General features: G+C 42.3%; 1 protein-coding gene across 5 annotated transcripts in view; it reads right to left on the bottom strand.

Moving 5' to 3' along the window:
• Positions 1 to 19,946, bottom strand: part of PAK5 (p21 (RAC1) activated kinase 5) — a 140,719-nt gene that overhangs the window by 17,183 nt on the left and 103,590 nt on the right. For all 5 annotated transcript variants that reach the window (XM_054060916.1, XM_054060917.1, XM_054060919.1 and 2 more), the window contains one exon: positions 1,856 to 2,653. In XM_054060916.1, coding sequence (XP_053916891.1) covers positions 1,856 to 2,653 — 798 coding nt within the window. The remainder of the gene's footprint in view (positions 1 to 1,855; positions 2,654 to 19,946) is intronic.

Below are 19,946 nucleotides of genomic sequence, written 5' to 3' on the forward strand. Positions count from 1 at the left end.
ACTCTTCAGCAATCATCCAAGACAAGAAACTGCTATTCACTTCCAGGAGCTGTGGACAGGTTTCGGAATCGAAACTGATGCATTTAACAGTGAATGATCAAGTTTCAATACACCAAGGCTGTAGGAGGGTTTTTGATGCTCGGAGGAGAGGAACAGCTCACAATGAATCTTGCAAGATGAATCTGGTTTTTTTTTTAATAAAAGTTGTTACTGCATTTTAATGGGCTGTTTTTCCAAGCGTCTGGAGTCCTGTAAAATACGTCTCTGTCCTCTACCCTACTGAATGCTGTAAAATTGGAAGGAGCAGGAACAAGAGAGACTATGAATTACTGGATTTGTCCTTCTCCTTTCTAAATCTTGGCAAAATGATTGCTTTAAACGAAGGAAATGCCAGACAGCCCATCCCAGGCTTTCCTCAAAATTTTGAGAACCCATATTTAACATCCCCTCTTTCACATAGTTTAACTCTCCATTGGTATTCCTCTCACCACACAGAAGAGACCTTGTAACTTTTCTACTCCTGCTACATATTAGCCTTAACCTTCAAAGCCGGGCTCTATGCTTTAACACACTGTGGAATAAAAACATGTCACTCTCCCTTTACCGTGCGGCACTGGTTCTAACTCTGCAGCCCAGGATCAGCAAAGCAGCCAAAACCTGAGCCAGCAAGACACAGGTATGCCTCTGGCATTGGGCTCTCATGGATTTGCAGAGAACTGGGACAACTTCTGGGTCTGCGGCTGGGCAGGACCACATTTTCAGAGCACAGAAAAGCGCACTGTTCACATCATCATTAAACAGCAGAGTGGTTCTCACCACCTGACAAGCTACCTACCTCGGCACATTCGGTAAGTCACGGCAAGCCAAGACTGTTTCAGCCCTGGAAAACTGAGCAACATCTTGGTGGCCGTTGCTAGGGGAGCTCAATAACGTTCAATGCGATCTACACACGAGGAAAAACATCTTTTGCCGAATATGAGGTGTTTAAGCAGGTCATTATCACAGCTATGTGACTAGATGTGTAAGAGAAGCGCTATTCTCTTAACTGAACAAATAGTTACAGCAAACTATTGCAAGTGGGGTAGGATCGCTTGTATGAGTAGTACTCTTCATGTGACTTTGGAAAGGCAGAGCAGACCACAAAGAGGAGGAGGAGCTATTTGTAGGTATCATGGTTGAAATGCTTTTTAGCACCTTAATCCTTTTTTTCTTAACTATGTCTAAAACATCTTAGGCGAGATAAGCAAAATGTCTTATGTAAGATAAACAAAATGTATTAGGTGAGATAAGCTGCTTTGATTTAATTTCACTGCTTAAAAACAAAGCAGAGAAGGGTAAAACCTTACTCTCTCATTACTGGCAAAGGGCTGATAAACCTTGTAGCACAAATACAATATAAATATTAAACCATAGAGGTTTCAGCCTTGTTCAGTAACAATTCAGGTACAAGAGTATCCGATATACAAACCAGACCAGCTACTCATCCCAGGCTGAGATCTGCACAGATGTGCAAACTTCTAATGCTACAAAAACTGTCAAAGAACTTGGGCTTATTTGGAATCCCAAGTAAAACCCCTAGAAGCTGGGCATCTCCAAACCTACCTTTTACTAAATATCTTAAACCCATTGGTCCCTGACATCCATTTTCAGATACCTGAATAAAGCGGGTGGATTTTCACACCCGACAAGCAGCAGCCAAGCAGCTCCCAGGGACGTTACCAGCTGCATTCAGCACTGCGTGCCCAAGCATGGCTCCTTGCCCTTAATTTTTCACATGCGCTTAACTTTCTGCACTCTCATTTTGGCGACGTTGATCCCTGCCCTGGCAGCACTGTCACCAGGCATGTCACATTACCTTGGGGATGCCTGCTGCGGTTTCGGACAAGCGGGGGTAGGTGTAGGAGCTGTAGGAGTGTCCTTGCTGGTGTGCTTTAAAAGCACTTGCTCCGTAGGGCATGGCTGGCTCCTGCAGACCAGAGCCCGACCTGGATCTCTGCCTCATTGCTGGCTGAGGGCTCGCTGGGTCCACGTAGGATGACTTTGGCCTCTTGTCGTAATCGTCTTTACCCAGGCCATGTCCCCAGTCACTGTCACTATACTCCAGCCTCTCCTTGGGACACTCGCTCTGCACCGATGCTCGGGATGGGGTGTAAGGAAAGGGGTCTCTATAGTCCAGGGAGGATCCGCTGGGGATCCGCTGATACTCCAGCTTTAGGCCACCATATTCCAGCGGTTTGGGCTTTGTCTCCAGGTGTGCGTGGTAATCTGGGAGGAACCTGGAAAGGTCTGACTGCAAAGGCATCACTTCCGAATAATAGATGTCTCGGGAAGTCACCTTCATCATGTGCCCATTCTGCTTAGCAGCATAGTTCCCTTTGTAATACCTATCTAACTCTTCCCCATAGACAGTCTTATCTCGATACTTTTCCACAACATAGTCTGTTGCAGTGTCTGACTCGCTGGAGTACTGGGAATACGTGATATAGCCATTTTCCTCCTGGTGCCTCGACACATGGTTTGCGTTTCCTTGGTGGTGGGTGGGAGGACTTTCCTTCCGCAGGGAATTGGATCGTGTCACTGAGATATTGTCGAACTCTTCCAGCAGGCCGTTGATTGAAGTATCTTTTTGAGGCTTATTTCCTCTAACAATAGTCTAGGAATAAAAAATTGCTTTGATTAAATACTGATTTTCGTTTAGTATCTGACCAAGAAGAGCACTGAAAACAAAAAGTCTATGATTCACTCAGGAAAACCTGCAGCAATGTGTTATGTTCTTCAGTCATGTACCTCAGTACAATTGATTGCTACAAAAAAACCCTTCAATAAATACTTAAATTAGGACATGCAAAAATGAATAAACAAAGAGGGGTTAAATTTGGTGTACATCACAAGCTGAGATTTGGCATGCAACACCAAAATACTCTTAAAAAGCCCAGTTTAAGAGAGGAGTGTTCAGCAATGAACAACAGAGAGGTTTAAAACCACTACCTACTTTTTACTGGTTATTATTCAGTTGTCTACATCAAGCTAAACCCTGTCTAATTTACAGGGTATGGACAAGCTAAACAAAAAATCATTTAGTGGTCACTTTTATGTGTTATTTTAAGAAACTATATTATTATGGAAAGTAGCATATAGTTTACTAGGCACCGGGTTTAGTTATTTTACAGAATGATGGAGTGTGCTCCTGGGTAGTAGAATTACCACTGCGAATTGCCTCAGTGAACTTAGCTAAGAGACACTTGGAGAAGAGGGAAGAATAATACTTCTCCTTCTTACAGTATACAGCATCCAGAAAAATACTGTGCACAACCATGGCTTTGGGACATCCACATCACAGATGCCATGCGGTGGCAGTGGTGATGGCCCTATTAACGTCTGAATACGGCAAAGTCCCCCCCAGCCCTGGAGGATAAGTGTGTATGAGCACTGCAGACAGGAACTTGCTCCCACAGACTGCTCACAGACCCCTGCCCATTCCTTCTCATTTCAGTCCAAAACACTGGTGCTCCTGGTAGGCTTGGAAACAAGCAGTGCTTGATCACAAGCCCAATTCAAGACGAATTTTTATCTAGAACCATCTGAAGACTGTAACACACATTTGAACCCATTTTTCAGCAGCTGACTCCCACTGAGTGCCACTTCAAGTTTATAAAAATCCCCAAGAATAAGAAGTACAGATTAAAGGCTGGGGCCATAAATCAACATGGCTTTACCGAAAACACATTTGCTTTGTGGATTCACTTTGGCTAAGTACCTATGACTGTATATTATTTAACTTGTCGAGTTTTTAAACAGAGTCACTGGGGTCACCCCAAGGAGATATCCCTCCATGAGCTGCAGCCTGCCTGCACTCATGCCAGCTGTGGCCTATGGGACACCAACTGCAGCATACTGGACATTGACCATGGCAAACTGGATGCCAACTGTAGTGTCCAGCCTGGCCACTGGTCCTTCATTCACTGCAAAGCCAACAGAGCACCATGCCAGGCATGGTGAGGTTGCTCAATCCATGCTAGAACGCATGCAGGGACTCAAACTTTGACAAAATGTACATTTCTTCTCTAATAAAATCACTTTTTCACAAAATTAACAGCAATGTACTTCTCTGTTATTCAGCAAAAGGCAGCAGAGAAGAGTCAGGCTACTGGCAAAGCAGTTCTGACCTCACACTGATCCCTGCTCTGATTTATGTCCGTAATTACTTGCCTAGTTTACTATTTTAAAGCTAGTGATACCAAAACAATAGGACAGCAAAAAATAAGGGACAGCAAATAGATCACTCTTTTTGCCTTTGAAGCCATTCAGCAGGACAAGAGGAACTGGTTTCATTCAGCTACAGCCTCTTTAGAAGGATGACTGTGGGATCAATCATATTTAATTATCACATAATAGACCAGCAACATTTGACAATGAAATGCTTATAATTGAAAACAAGATTGAAATACCCAACTGCTAGCCCGCTTCCCCTGTGCAAATGCATGCCAAGGAGTAAAATGCCAATTTAATACTCTCCATGGGACTGGCCTTCTCAACAGAGAGTTTTCCCGGAATGATCTGTGTTGTGCCTGCACAAAAGGACTTTGGAGCCAGAGGGAGCCCCTGGGAGCAGAGCGATCTCTTTGGTTATAGAATAGAGGAGTTTATCCTCTGCCCCTCCAAGCAGATGCTCTCTGGAAGCAGGATTTTTTTTATACCTTCAGAAGGAAGCTTTAGAAGAATGCAGTTGAGGCCTTATGTGTTAGTGAAATTATTGATGACAAAACCCTGCAGTTTAGGGATTTTCAGCGAACAGATACATGCTTGGAAGCCACCTTTTCAACTATGAGGATTTTAGAAAAGTACTAACAGTAAAGTGGTCTTGCAAGAAACTCTGATTTTCAAACAAATAAAGTTGCCACCAAAGCCTCAGTCTGATGCAGCATTCTTGGTTAGCTCTGGGACCTCAGTGCCGTCCCATACTGATTGATGAAGTTAAGAAGATTAATATCTAAAACCTTTTTGTTTTCTCTCAGCACTTTAAGGATGGCCACTGGCAAACACTGACCTGCAAAGGTGATGACTGCTATTTTGGTTTGCTTCAGGCTCCTCTCCACATGTAAAACAACAGGGACAGCTCAAAGGGAGAATAAAACGCACCTATCCCAAAGGCGCATCATCTACAGAACAGTCATTGCTTATTACTTTTAATAACAATAATACTATTAGTTATTGTAATTATTTATTATTAACAACAACAACAACTACACTTGGTTAGTTTTTAAATTCAGCATTTCTCTTAGGTGAAAGGACATATGTCTTGGTGAGATGCCCCTCTGGCTGTATCTGCCTATATGAGTTTGATTTTTTTCGAGGAAACATCCATCATTATTTCTATCAAAAGAACAGTAGCATCTATCAAACAGATAATTTAGGAATTGTTTCACTGAGACCCTCTGAAATACACTACATTATTGAGTATTTTGCTATTTCAATAGAACTTAAGATGTTTATACACAAATATGAAATACAGTGGGTGCCTCCCTGGTGGGCAGAGTCAATTCAGCACAGTTTACTAGGCTTAAAAACCAAAGTAAAATCCCAAGGCAGGTATTATTCTGTCAGAGTAATACAAATAATTACTCTGTAAGGATGCCCAGAGAGCATTTAAAAAAAAAAAAAAATCAAAGAAGATGTTTATAAAGAATGAAACGTGTTGTTCCACGTTAACATGCCCTGAAGTCATTTACTACAGAGAAGGTGTGTGCCAGGGGCTCGCGAGCACCCACAGTTTCCCTGTGAAATGCAATATTTGCCCAAAGAAGCCAGAAATTGAAAACTGCCACAACCACGGCCCAAATTTCCAAACCCAAAAGCCTCATGTACCCAGATTCAAAGGTTTGACTTCAGTAGAAATTGCTGATGTGGGAGTCTCAGTTTGAGAACACAGACTCCAATTACAGCATCATCAGACTGCGCGCTGCAGAGGAAAAACCTCTGAAATTCAACTGCAGGAATCAGAAAATTCTAGCTCTAACTTAAAAAGCAAAACAAAAAAAAAAAAGAAAGAAAATGTAACAGAAAAGCAGGCAACATCAAAAGTGACATAAACACAATTATCCTGGTAATCAGGTTCACGTGAACTAACTAGTGTTTCCAATTTTAAAAGCTTTATAAACTGAAAAAAACAACTCATGTTCCCACATAAAGAGGAAATTATATCTTTCCTCATCAGAATTGATACTTACTGGTCTCCAAATTTTTAAACTTAAAGAATGTTTGAAGTTCCTGCAGGTAAAGTAGATAGCTAAAAGCAAAGAGTTATCTGTGAAGATCGATGGGCTAAGATTTATGAAGTCTTTGTTTCTACTGAGATCATGTAGTAGAAACCTATGCGACACCCCAGCATGCATGAAAAACAGAGACTGAGCCCTATTGCTGGTGCAGATTTCACTAGGTTCACCACAAAAAGATGGGATTTGCTATAGTCAATACCCCATGTTTATTAAAAGACATTTTTCAGTGCATTGTGTAATTTAGGAGGGATCAATGCTACAACAGATGAGGGAGCGCCGGTGAATTTTATGCTACTGTTACCATCATACATTAAAATCAATGGAGCGCAATCTCCGTGAATTAAATCGCGGTAGTCTGAATCTGTAGCTCTCATTTCATTTCCATTGCTCTCTGGACAGGTTTGGCGTTTGCTCTGGAGCCCGGTGACAGCAGACATCCTTCATGTTGTTTCCGTAGTGGTCTGTCCTCTGGTGATAAGCTATAATGGATCTGTCTGTAAGAAATGCTGTCTTGCCTTGTTTCCAAGAGGAGATGAAGAACAGCTTCTGTGCTCAAATACTGTATTAACCTTGACAATAATGAAGTGGGTAATTAACAGTTTTGCCCTAATATGACCTTGCATTTATTGTCTTTAAAACTACTATACTTTACACACTTGTTAAGAATATATTATCCTTTGTCCTCCCGGAGCTGTGGGAGGATTTAAATCTCTGTAAAAGGATTTAAAATCTCTGTTAAAAAAAAAAGTAAAAAAAAAAAAAGGTTTTTTTATGGAAACGTCGGCCTTATAAACAGCCAATCTAAACTCTGATTTTGCTTTTCGCTATCTTATCCCCTCATTTACATTATGTATAAACTAAAGGCACAGCCTCTGTATATCTAAAAATCTATTTGTTCTTAAGAAAAGGTGCATGGTCAAAAAATGATCCTTGTCACCACACCAGAAGGAAAACTCCAGCTTTCCCTGTAAGAAACAGAGTTTTTTATAGCTGCAGGCAAGAGTCTAAGAGGTGTCCAAGGCCCACAGCTGATCTGTTCTCACCAGAAGAAGAGGCTGTGAGATCTCAGACCAAGAAAAGTCCTTAGGAGAGCTCAAAATAGCAGATCCTCAAAACTACATTGGATAAAAGAACAGTGTTTAAAAGAAAGCGCATGAGTCCTGGCTATTTAGACAAAAGAGGTTTGGAGACAAAATAAAGGACTGGGTCAGGGCTGAAGTCACATCCTTTTCCTCTCTATTTCCTTCCACCTAGTACAGGTGCAGATGTCTTGGGGAACTCATTTGTATATCGTGCTTCCCAAAAGTCCCAAGGTTAGGAAGTTGGCAACTTGTCCCCTAGGTCTTGGCAGAATGGCTTTAACTTTAGGTGAACTCTCCATGTAGCTGGCTGACCTGCTCCTCACTGCCAGCCACCCCAGGGCTCTCTCTGTTTGGCTGCCATTGCCAGTGCAGGGTGCTCTTCATAACCATGTCTGCACTATGGCTGTACTGCGAGGGAGGTAATTGGATTGAACTCTGAGACCTGGGTTGCATCAAACACCACCTTGTGGCTGCAGGAACATCCGAATTCATCCTGAGTCAGAATCAGAGCCGTTAGGAATTGTGCAACCCACTTGTTTTATGTGCTGCATTTGGGCAGCTGTCTCCTAGCTTCGGCAGGCAATGAGCAGCTACAGCCAGACAGATGGATGGTTTGGTCAGCACCAAACCAACCCACCTCCCCTGGTAATACAAACATTGAACTAAGTGGGAAGTTTAGGGAGCTTGATCATTACGGCATTACCCTGGAAGCATGTATTTTGCTACAGAAACTCATTGGATTCATGCTGAGAAATGGTGCTGGATGGGAAGAGATGTCATTTATCACACTGCAGCCTCCAGTAGTGCCCTACAGGATTTGCTCCAGTTTTGATCTACAGCCTGTCTACAAAATGCCTATTACTCAGAGTTAGTCACAAGGCATATACAACAGACAGGAAAGTATGTCAGAACATTTCTTCCTGAAAACTGTAATTTAGAGCTTGGTTTACACCTGGAAACCTCAGAGTTTATACCACTTCTGTTATGAATTCTTTCCCAACGTTATATGTTCTCATTCTCTCCATAAAAATAATAATTAAAAATGTGATCGCTTCTGGTATCCCATGGATTCCTCCCGCGGGAAGGAGTTCTACAAATTTCTGCAGTGTTGGATGCCTCAGCTGCGTGAGGAGGAGAGGGTCTCTCCCTGGACCATACATGCACCTTACACTGCAGAGCCATGACAGGAGCACAAGACTGTGTCACCTGTCCCTTGCCATGAAATGTCTAAGAATGTGAGCCATGATCCTGTCCCATAAACTTCTCTAATCCCTTTCCAGAAATTCCTGTTTGGGACAGTGCTTAGACAGGACCTTTCCCATGCACAAGAGAAATTAAATACAAATTAACACACACACACCCCCCACCCCCTCAGCCAAAGGAACACTCAGCCAAGTCCACCTCTGCGCTTTTGCTAGCTGGGAGGGCGGAAGCCCCCAGACAGAGCCCAGGGGTGCTGCTGGATGTGCCATGACTGTGAGGTGCTCATTACCAGAGCTGAATCCACACCACTGGATACAAAAAAGCAGGTTTTACTCTGTCATTTACTATAATTTGACAAATTATTCACCTCCCAACAGATGCTAATAGCGGCAGAGTGTGTTTTTTCACATTATGACAGAGGAGGTGACTGATACCTGTACCAACACCTTGCCACAGGTAACACCGCACTTTCCAAGGGAAGAAGGTAACATCAATTCAGAAATACCTCACTCAGAGAAGCTGATAACCTGTTCTGTATGAAGTAATCCCCACCATTCACATTTTGTTAATACTGAACTAGAGACACTGTGCTTGGAGGAGCATAATGCTGATGTATCCAATGGTTGTGTTACTCCAGGACTGTGCCTTTGTCTCTCTCTAATAAAATTCAATGGAGTAAAAAAATAAGTATTTCTCACCATTTCTCCTTTGGAGGAGGGACAGGTCCCAGAGACTCCTTCCTGCACATTAACCTGTACAAAATATCTCCCGCTTGCTTCTGCAAGCACTAGGTGACCAAGTGCTGCCGTCGCCATGGGCTGAGCTCCACAATGTGTTTTGGTGGGGCTTGTCCACAGGGGATGGACTGAACAAGTCAGACGAGCCATCATGTTCTGCTTCTCCAAACCAGCTACATGGAGACCCATGAAATACACTCATGTACTTCTGAGCACACACATCAGCATCACCAAAATTTGCTGCCACACAGCAAAGTCATTGCACAGGTGAGAACTGAACTTGGTAACAGGCAGCCTTTAGATGCATACATCCAATACTATCATGTTAATTAACCTGATATTGGCAACTGCACATGGTAGAGGAGAAGCTGTGAAAACTGTAGCATGGCCACATGTTAATTAGCAAAAGATGCAGATGATGGTAATGATGATATACATTGATGATGCAAAAATGAAGTTTACTCAGCCTGAAAAATACATACTACTCGATGGATCAAAACAAAGGTACAGCTAAAGACTGGAGAGAAGTGTAATATGCTTAACCATAACACTAGTGCCAGCCATTTAAAATTCTTCAAAAGTCAAATGATGGAAAGCTATAAAAAAAAGCGAACCAAAACAGCACTGTGTAATTTGTCACCCTTCACAGCAGTTTTAAAAGTTAGTTGCCATAACAACAAGAGCAACATTTTATTATAATCACATTCATTGGTAATTCTTTAGACATTTTAAAATATAGTAACTTTAACAAAACCTTTAGTTTTAGAATTCCACTGAAATACCTACATTCTAGTAACTCTTCCTTATTATTTCTTTAAATACACAAACATGGTCGTTATATGTAATTTGAAATGCTATTAGAGAACAAGAAATGTCAAAAATAATTATTCAGGGTATACCTAAAACAATTCAGGTACGTGCAATTCTATACATAATAAGTACAAACAGATCTCTCAGACTCACAACAAGAGTGAAATGTGACTTAACAAGTTTTAGTTTGAGTGAGAAAGTGAGTGTACTTACTACCAATCAGTCATGATTCCCCACCTCATGGGGAAAGGAATGGAGAAATCTCAAATCCGCAGAACTTCTATTTCATAAGACTTAGGACACTTCACTATTTTCTTTTATCTCAAGATGGAATAAAAAAGCAAAATATCTCACAAGATGAAATTCCTCAAAAATATTAACTGTAGGAATTCTAACTGCCTTCTAAGGACTGTTGCATCTTCCTAAGGCTAATGGCAATTGTTTCAGCACGGAAGTGCACAGAGTGGACTTGCTAAGCCAAAAAGCTGTATCAAAACCACATCAAAGACTGTAGGCTTTTGACAATGTAAAACTTTACTATTTTGTCAAATTAACACTTTCTGGAAGAAAAAGAACACTGACTTGGAAAGCCTTTGGCTACCCCTGTTGATGAACATCAGCAGGAAAAGGTATCTTAATTCTCCCCCTTTCAAAACCACATTATCTGCCAGTGCCTCTGTGACAGTGGAATGTTCTTTTTTTTTTTTCTTCAAGGAAGCTGTAAAGCAAATTCAGTAAGATTTATGGAGGTATAGCTGCAGGCCAGCGACCACTGGTGTGTTTTCTGCACCATGCAACATTCTATGGCAGTTATCGGGGAATCTCGCAGCACCCCAGAGCTTTCCAACTAGGCTGACTTCAGAGGCAGATAAAAAACACAAACAAAAGTTGAGGACATTTGGGCCAGATGACAGAAATCTTTTCCTGTATGAAACACAACTTTGTTTTTTAATTTCATAATACCAAGACAGGCACAAACTGGACACTCACGACATGTCACAGCTCCAGGACCAAAGCATACCACAGGCAAGGCTGTGTGTGACTTGAACAGGTTTTTGTCCAAATAAAAAAGACAGAATTAAGGGCAGTCAATATAAAGCAACAAAGCTCTGGTTTGTGCCTGGATTACTGATATGCTATGGGAGAGATGTGAGAATGCACTGCAGCTCTTCTTTCTCAGCCATGGTGCAGGTGCAGGGAACAGGAGATGAAGCAAGGGGTAGCGGCAATCCTGATGCCTCTTCCAGTTCTGGCATCAATGTTTTCTAAGCAAAATGCATTGCAAAAATGCATCTTAAACCAGCTACAAACTGACTCTACTATCCATCGCTTTGAACTCGGTTTAAGTGCTTGTATCAGTGGAGCAACCAAAGACAGGCTGAGAGGACACTACTGGGCCTTAGAAGACAACTGTCTACAGGGTTTTCTGAATATCTCTTTGCAGTCGCAAGACAGTTGTCATCATACTTAATGTTGTATCTGCCAGTTGTCCTTATATCTAATATTTGCAGCCTAAATTGTTATTTTTTCTGGATTTTCATGTCAGAGAGGTGTGAGGAAAATAAAACCCAGCTTTTCTCAACAAAGGCATGAAAAATCTCAAGAAGTAAACAAACAGGCCACCCCCCAACCTCAAATACTCCTGCTTTGATAACCTACTGCTACGCATGGGAGCTGTGGGTTTCCACATGGTGCTGATTCTGAGGCACCTGCAAACACTTCTTGTAAGGCACAGAGTCAGTACATCTATAATCTATACATGATTAACGCTGGGAACTGTTGGGGCACATCGTGTGAGTCTTCCCAGGGCTGATATATATTTATAAAAAACTCTTTCTACAACCAAGGCAGATGGCACCTTTGAAGATTTTATTCTAGGGCCGAGAAAGGCATTGGTGTGGGATTTTCATGGGGAGAGGATCCTGACAGTAAAGTGGGTGGCATAAAAGACAGTGCGCCATCATTTCAGCCTCACCATCATGTCTGTTTATTATAATGACCATGGCAGTATGGAGGTACTGACTGCCACCATGGAGGATACTGTTTGCTCTTGACCAATAAAGCCAATTAAAAAAGCCTGAAGAGAAGGATAGTCTGTAATTCATAAAGTTGCAGAGTAAACCAGTAGCTCAGACGACATCTCACCAGATGAGGTTCCCCTCCTGCCCTAAACATGCCCATTAACAAATGCCAGGTTGATGGAGCATTAACCCAATTAATGATCCTGGCACTTTTTTCTCAGTGAACGAGTTCTGGCTGGGGTTTGACTGAGTTTTCTGAAATACTTAAGTAAATTCCAGTGTGATAAAATTTAATGCTAGGAAAGTAATTGCCTTCATCTGACAGCTCTGGCAGTGGGGTGCTTCCTTAGGAGGGCAGAGGCTCTTGGCTCACTCTACTGTGGTCGCAGTCATCTCCCTGCTTTTAATTAAAATGAGGACTTTGACAGTCTGCTAATTTAAAAGAAACAGTTTAAACTGTATTACTTTTTGCTGTGATCTATCACAGCAAAGACGCTTTATATACAGCAGATGCTTGAAGACAACATCAACATTTCTGTTTCAGAGTGTACAGAGGCCAGCTCGAGAAGCTCCTTGCGCTTTGCACGCCATGGCGGAGGACTGTGAATTACCTTCCCACCTCATAAATCATCAGATGAAGGCAGTGAGCGGAAGAAGATGCTGATGAGTCCCTCAGTCCCAAGCGCTGCACAGCTGGCATCTCGCCGATCGATGGGGCTCATATCCCATGAGCCCAGCAAAGTGCCACTCAGGGTTGAGACGGTCACTGCAATCAAAGCCCTGCGTATTGGGATTAACATAGTGAGGGAGGGTGGGATGTTGTGTGCCGTGCACTGGACACACTGGCAAAAGAAGGGACTACGCTGCAGCCTGTGCTATGCCAAAAAATGCCTCAGTCCCACGGCCTTAAAAACAGTGAGAAAGCTTCAAGGTACTTCATTAAAATTGTGTGTTCCTGGCCACGGACACATAAGGTGTGCTTTTTAATGCGATGGATGTCTCTAAGTATTATGGGCTCCTTCATCCTCTCCTGAAAGCTCAGTCTTTGATTTCAGGGAATTCAGGAACTTGTATTAGCAAAATAAGAACAAAATATTTTCAGATGCATGGTAAATTGCAGGATTTTTTTCTATCAAGGAAGAAATGCTTTTTTTCCTTCTCAAGGATAATTATTGTTAAATGGGAAGTGCAGTAACAGGAAAGCCCTAATTAAATGGTACTAACTCCTACTGAGCGATTTTCACCTGCAAACATGGACATGGAGCAAAGAGTGCAAAAATCTAATGGGTAGCTCAAATTTACCATGTGGGTGAGAGGAAAGACATGAGAAGCTTCCTGAGCTGATGTTTTAATTACTCACTCTTGTAAATTATGAGTGCAAATCAAACACCTTCTCAATGGGAAAAAACCGAGGCAGATGATTTCAGAGGACTCTCTGCAGCAGAGTAACTCACAGGCACGATGCCCGGCACAGCACCACAATATCTCATTTACAGGAAACTGCTGAAACATTTCTAGGGTAATCTCAATTTGATTCGATTTGCTGGGCTGCGCCACTGCGAAGTGCTCTCTGTCCCCAGCGGCAGATTGGTCCTGACACGCTTAATAAATTAATCTGCCCAACAAAGCGCTGCTCCGTCCCCTTCCTCCAACACCCCCGACAGCACAGAAAGTCAAGAAGAAGGAGAAGGGCCATACAGCTGCTGCTACTAAGAGAAAAGGGAGCTGCCTTTCCTTGCAGTTCATCCCACAGAAAACAGAAAAGCCATTTAAAAGTCTCTGCAGACAAGCCAGTGTTGTTCCCTGTAATACACAGTACTTGTTTAATGTAATTGGATTCTATGTGAAGAGCAAGAGAAGAAAGAGCAGCAAAGCGTTTTCAGATTCCTAGACAGCCACCAAACGCCAGACCTAATCACGCCAGAGCAGGAGATAGAAAACCCCCCACATTTATACACAGAGCTTTGGCTCCACAGGTAAGTGAGATGCTTGGCAACATTATTTCCCCCCAACTCCTACTTACTAGCCTTTACGAACTAAGTCTGCTTAGAACTAAGTCTGCTTACGAACTAAGTCTGCTGGGACTGAATAAACTTGACTGTTTGGTTATAATATAGAATACAATTTAATGGGACTATGACCAGTATGGTTTCTATTCTGGAATACAATGGATTGAAACAAGTTCACTAGTAGATCTAGGAACAAGTGTATCATGGAGACATGCAGAATTTGTAGTTGCTGAACAATTACTGTCATTACATGGTTAAATGGAAATGGAAGTAGCAAACACTGCCCTAATGTGAATGTGGAGTGCAAACACCGTGTGACCAATTTTCCAATTTTACTGTGGAAATCCTCTCCACAGGCCTGTTACAAAGAAGGCTAAAACGTCTACCTTGAACAAATGCCATCAGGATGCTCAAGCAGGTTTCTCATCACTTCAGTAGTCCGAGTCCACTTTTGACATGTAGGGAGATTAATTTCAGAGATTCCTTGCTGCCACCTAGTGTTTCCCACTGCCAGACACCAACAAAATGAGCAAAGATTTTCTAATATCAATACAACTTTATATTCAAGTGACTTCAGCAACGCTGCTGGGGGTTTGGATGGTCCATGGAAATACAAAATCTCCCACGGTGTTTTACTCCATCAACTTTCTCAGTTGAGCCAAAGCAAGAGCTTGCTGGACTGTGACTGAAGCTTTGTATAAAACATTCAGTCTTCCCACATGTTTACTGAGGAAAGCATTTACTGCTTACACCTTACTGTTCATTTTCTATGCTTTGCACTGAGGGATCGCTGCCAGATGGATCCTACCGCCACAGCAGCCATCCAGAAGCACCACTCTGCCTGCCCCAAATCCTGCTTTGGGACACAGAGATCTTAGGAGTCATTGCAAGGAAAGTTTGGGAGGCAAAAGCCTGGCTGAACAGTGAAGGAAACAACAGCCATCGTAGCAACGTTGGAGCAAAAGCCATCCACCTTCAGGCAGCAAGCTGTGCAAGTGGCTCATTTATCAGAACAGACAAGTGATAAGAGTTACTGGAACAGCTTCCTACAGATCTGTCTTCAGGGACTAACTTCCATGTTAAAAAAAGAACCTGATTACCAGTGTCCTTGCTCAGGATCTAATTCCTGGTTTGTCTCAGGTTATACAGCACTGCCTGAAGAATATTCCCAGAGGAGACCTGATTCAATTTCTGAAACACTGACACCAAGTTTGCCCCTTTTATGGGCACACCTACAGGTTAACGTGTTTCTTGAGCTCTAAAGCAGCCTAGTCTGCCTCAGAAGATGTAGACCACGAACCCCCTACATTTACTTTCAATCTTTACTCAGCGTAGGTCCTGCTCACCTGTGCAAGTTTTCATCAATGTAACTGAAGATTCCTTCCAACGCTAACATTACTCCAATACTAATATTATTTAAAATCATGGTACTGATACAAACACTTAAGAACATTCTTTTGCTGATTATATCAGAGAAAACTACTTTTACTTGCAGAAGTCTGCAATCAATATTATTATCTATTATTGCTGCAGGCCCAGGTAAAGTACCTTTCTCATGTGAGCAGACTAATTCAAATCAATGCCAACTGCTGCATAAATAAAGCTTACTCAGATGATGAAGGATTTCTGAACAACATCCTTAGATCTTCACCCTGCAGACAGCAGACTCTGATGCTACTCCAGGAAGAGCTCAGCAGGACCATGCAGGTGCAGGCAAGCTGCCTCCAAGTGTCTGCAGGAGAAGGGTACTGATAGCGCAAACTCCTTTGGGGATGTCAGAGACATTTTAAATGAAGGACATGACCAGTAGATAACTGATTATCACCCCTCCAAGGTAGAGGGGCAAAATGATGCACTTTAAGCCTTACTGCAGTGGATAATGTAGAAAAGTTTAGCAAGGTGGACTAAAGCATCATTCCCTACCCTGTGCTATCTGGGTTAACTAGAGGGACCACTTCTGAAAACCACATTTCTGCAGGCACTACTCTTGGGTCATCTGAGCACATTTAAAGGATAGAAATAATACAGAATATGAAAAACTTGTTTTGCCACTTACAGTACTTATCCTGTGTGACGGAAGAGGGTATTTTACTGGCAATCTCAGTGTTTCTTTAGGATGGACATGTCCCTCTTGTAAGCCCTGATGTTGGTGTCTACAACTCAGCTACAGACAGATCCTCCAAAGCACACCTGGCTGAACCTGAGGGGTTTGTTATGAGGGACAAATATCTTGGTCAGAAAAATTACGTGAATAATTGATTTTCCAGTTCATTAGTTGAACTGAAACACTGAGGAACGTTTTGTGTTTTGAGTTAATCTGAAATGATAATGATGCTTTTTCTTCTCCAAATGAGGCCCAACAAAAAGAATTCAAGTCAGGATGGATAAAGTCCTTCAACAGCGTGAAATGCAATGGTATGAAAATGAAAGAACTACTGCTGAAAAGCTCCTCAAGAACTTTGCTGTTCAGAACGCCAGAAACTCAAAACTATGAAGAAGAACTGAGTATGCATCAGTTAAAAGCACCATGAGAAGAGGTGCTTCCTTCATTTTATGATGACACTGTAGTAAATAAATCCATGCATTAGTTAATATACTTTCGACACAGATGAAGAAGTATTAATGTCACTGAATGTACGTGGATATAGGTATGGAAAAGACCCAAAGAGGGTGCAAGGAAAGGAGAAACTAGTATTGCTGAAGCAAAGGCGTTGCTCTCCCCCAGCTTTTGTCCTTGGGCAATTTTTCACTGCACCTGACCTCCCTGCTCTGGGCTGCTTCCTGGGACACTTCACATCCAAGGCTGCTTTGATCTTTGAAATGAGAATATTTAAATATTTTTACAAAAAAAACTGAAACAAACCATTTTTCATCTCTAAACTCTCTTCCAGCTGAAACTCTTTAAAGTGAAACTGTATTTTCCATAAAACAAACTACTCATCTGAAAAATTTCTTCCCATACGTTTATTATTTTCTCTCTTGTTGAGCTCAACTTCACAGGCAGCAGCAATATTCTTCTGAAGGATTTGGGTAAAAACCTGCAATTTTCTGTAATCTGACAATCAAAAATAAAACCAAAAGTTTCCTCTGTACAATGCAGTATGTATGAGAACATGTTAACCTGGTGATATAACTTGTAAAAATCTCCTGAGCCGTATACTTCTTGCACTTATTCGTACTGCGGCTGATTTTTATTTGTAGAGTGATCGATTTCCTGCAAGATCACACGAAATTGCCAGCTTGGCTCTTCTCACACCAAAAGAATGTCAGCAGTAAGACACATCTATGGACACTAGGTGGCATATTTGTCTTGTATTTCTGCAGTGGGGTACGGAGATTAACTGAAGTATTGTCACTTAAAACGTGGGAAACCAGGAGCGAAGCATTATCCCTTTCAAAGAAAAAGCTTCTACTTAAGTATGTTGCTGTAGTTTCTTCTAGTACCACATAGCATCAAATGTATTCACATTTAGTGATCAAAATAAATTGAAAATGGGGCTGTGTTACAGGACAATTGCAAATCTGACTACCTGTAGACGATCTTAGAAGAACTGAGGCTGGAAGAGACATCTGCAGGTCATTCGGTCCAACCTCCTGCTCAGAGCAGGGCTAACATCAAAGTCCAGTTGATCTCCTAGGGGCACCATCCATCAAATCCTGCCCACTCCAAAGGCTGAGATCCTACAGTCCCTTCAGGCTGCTGTCTTGCTTCTCAACCATGCTTGCTGGCAAAACATACTCCTTTTACCCAGAATTTCCTATGCTGCAAGAGATCCTGTCCATTTTGGAGACACTCCCTTCACCTTCTCTCCTTCCAGCTGAGCACATGCCAGGCTGAGTATGTGACTGCTAAGCATATAGTCAGGAAATATGAGTTATTAAGCATGAATTTTCATGATGTGGTTACAAGGAAGGCCCACAAGATGTCAGCAGCCTTTCAGATGCTGTCCCAGCAAGAGTGGCACCAGGGTTTCACAGTACCCTAGTGGAATGGGACTCAACCTTCTTCAAGCAAGAACCTCAGACTGTCACATCTAGAGAGATACCACAGGAGGAATAAGTAAAAATAAGGAGCTATCAAGGAGAGGTCAGAGAAATCATCATTTTGTCCATCTGCCCACAAGCAGCAAGCAAAGCCTTTGAGCAGCTCTTTATTTCTAAATCCACCCACTTCCTGGTCAGGCATCTCACCCATGCAATTCCCACATGGGAGGAGAAGGTTGTGGGTTGTCAAATGAGAGCTGAACACCCAATCCCAGACAAAGACCCCTGCTTAGCTCCCATCTTTGAGGTATTTGGCCACTCAGCACCCCTGTGCATAGCTCAACAAATGCTCAGTGTCCTCCATCTAAGGAAGAAAAACATGTAAGTGTAGAGAAAAAAAATGACACCTTAAATGAGGCTTGAATTTCATTGCTGGAAATACCTTATGGGGCCAAACAGGATTGAGAAGAGACATATCTGTTTTTCGTTCTGTCAACATGCACAGTCAGCAGAAGCTTTGGTTTTCATGTCAGACCTATTAGAAGGGCCATGACCAATAACTAATTTTCTGATTCTTTTTCTCCTGTGTAATATAAGCTGAAATACAGCAGTAGAAATTTAGGTTTTGAAGTTCACAGTTAACTCACAAGTATTGGGGTCAATGCTTGAAAGGCAGACATAAGAAAAGACCTAGAAGTAAGAAGGCGAAGCCTATACATTAGACAACTGAAACACGAGGATGAAATAAGAGATCCACACACTGCAGGATACCAGGTAAATGACCTGCCACAGGTTAATGGTACAATTAAAATGCATCTCAAATTAATGACCAGCCGCGGGGCATTCAAGGGTATTTTGAAGTGATGGGAAGGATGTTGTTTTCTCTACTTTTAAGGTAGGTCAACCCACATGCACAGAAGAGGCTCCCTTCATTTCACCAACAATACAGCACTGATGTTAAGCTCAGGTTTTGCTCTGCCTTTGCTGGCTGAACACTAACCTCTCTGCATTGCCAAGCTGAACTAATGCTCATCTTGGTGCATGTCAGACACGGGGCAGCAAGGGTCCTCTTCCCTTTCTGCCACACGTTTTAGAGGGAAGAAAATGGGAGATAAAATTCAGGAAACCTGAAACTCCCACTACATGAGCACGGTTGAATTCATTGCAGTGTGTTCAGTGGAGAAGGAAATGTGGACGTCCTAGCAGGAAGGATTCAGTACTCTTGATGCCATTTGGCCACCCAAATACAGCCACCTCGCTCTTTACTCAACGGCAACCCCACCACATAAGCCTCATGATGGGTACCTTGGCTTGCTGACAGCGTGGATAGGTGAGACTAAACAAAGCATCAAGAAAAGCAAAGTGATGTAGACTTCATACATGTACCAGCACAGACAAGAGAAGAATAACCCCAGTGTGGGTTTTCATCAGAAACAAATGGCATTTGTTCCTCCAGTAACTGACAGAAGGGAGGACGCTCAACTGTTTGCTGCACCGGGAAACAGAAGAACAAATTGTTAACAAGTCTTCAGGGCTGTCCTGCTCTCTCTCACAGCAGCAGACATACAAGTATCTTAACAGAGCATCTTTACAAAGCCAATGCTAAACTCCTGGCAAAAATCCCCCAAATAAGGGTTCTGGTGTTTGTTTTCCTAATATTTTGAGCAGAGTGGAGAACCATGAAAAATTAGTTTTGCTGCTTAAGAACAACACATTTGCTTAGTTATTGATTCCGAAGCTTTCAAAAAAATCAAAGGGTGGCAACAAACTGAGGCTCCTGTGTAGAATAATGGTGATGACAGTCCAAGCACATTGTGTGCTGAGG

Source organism: Cuculus canorus, chromosome 3, assembly GCF_017976375.1.
Source record: "Cuculus canorus isolate bCucCan1 chromosome 3, bCucCan1.pri, whole genome shotgun sequence".
Lineage (NCBI taxonomy): Eukaryota > Metazoa > Chordata > Aves > Cuculiformes > Cuculidae > Cuculus > Cuculus canorus.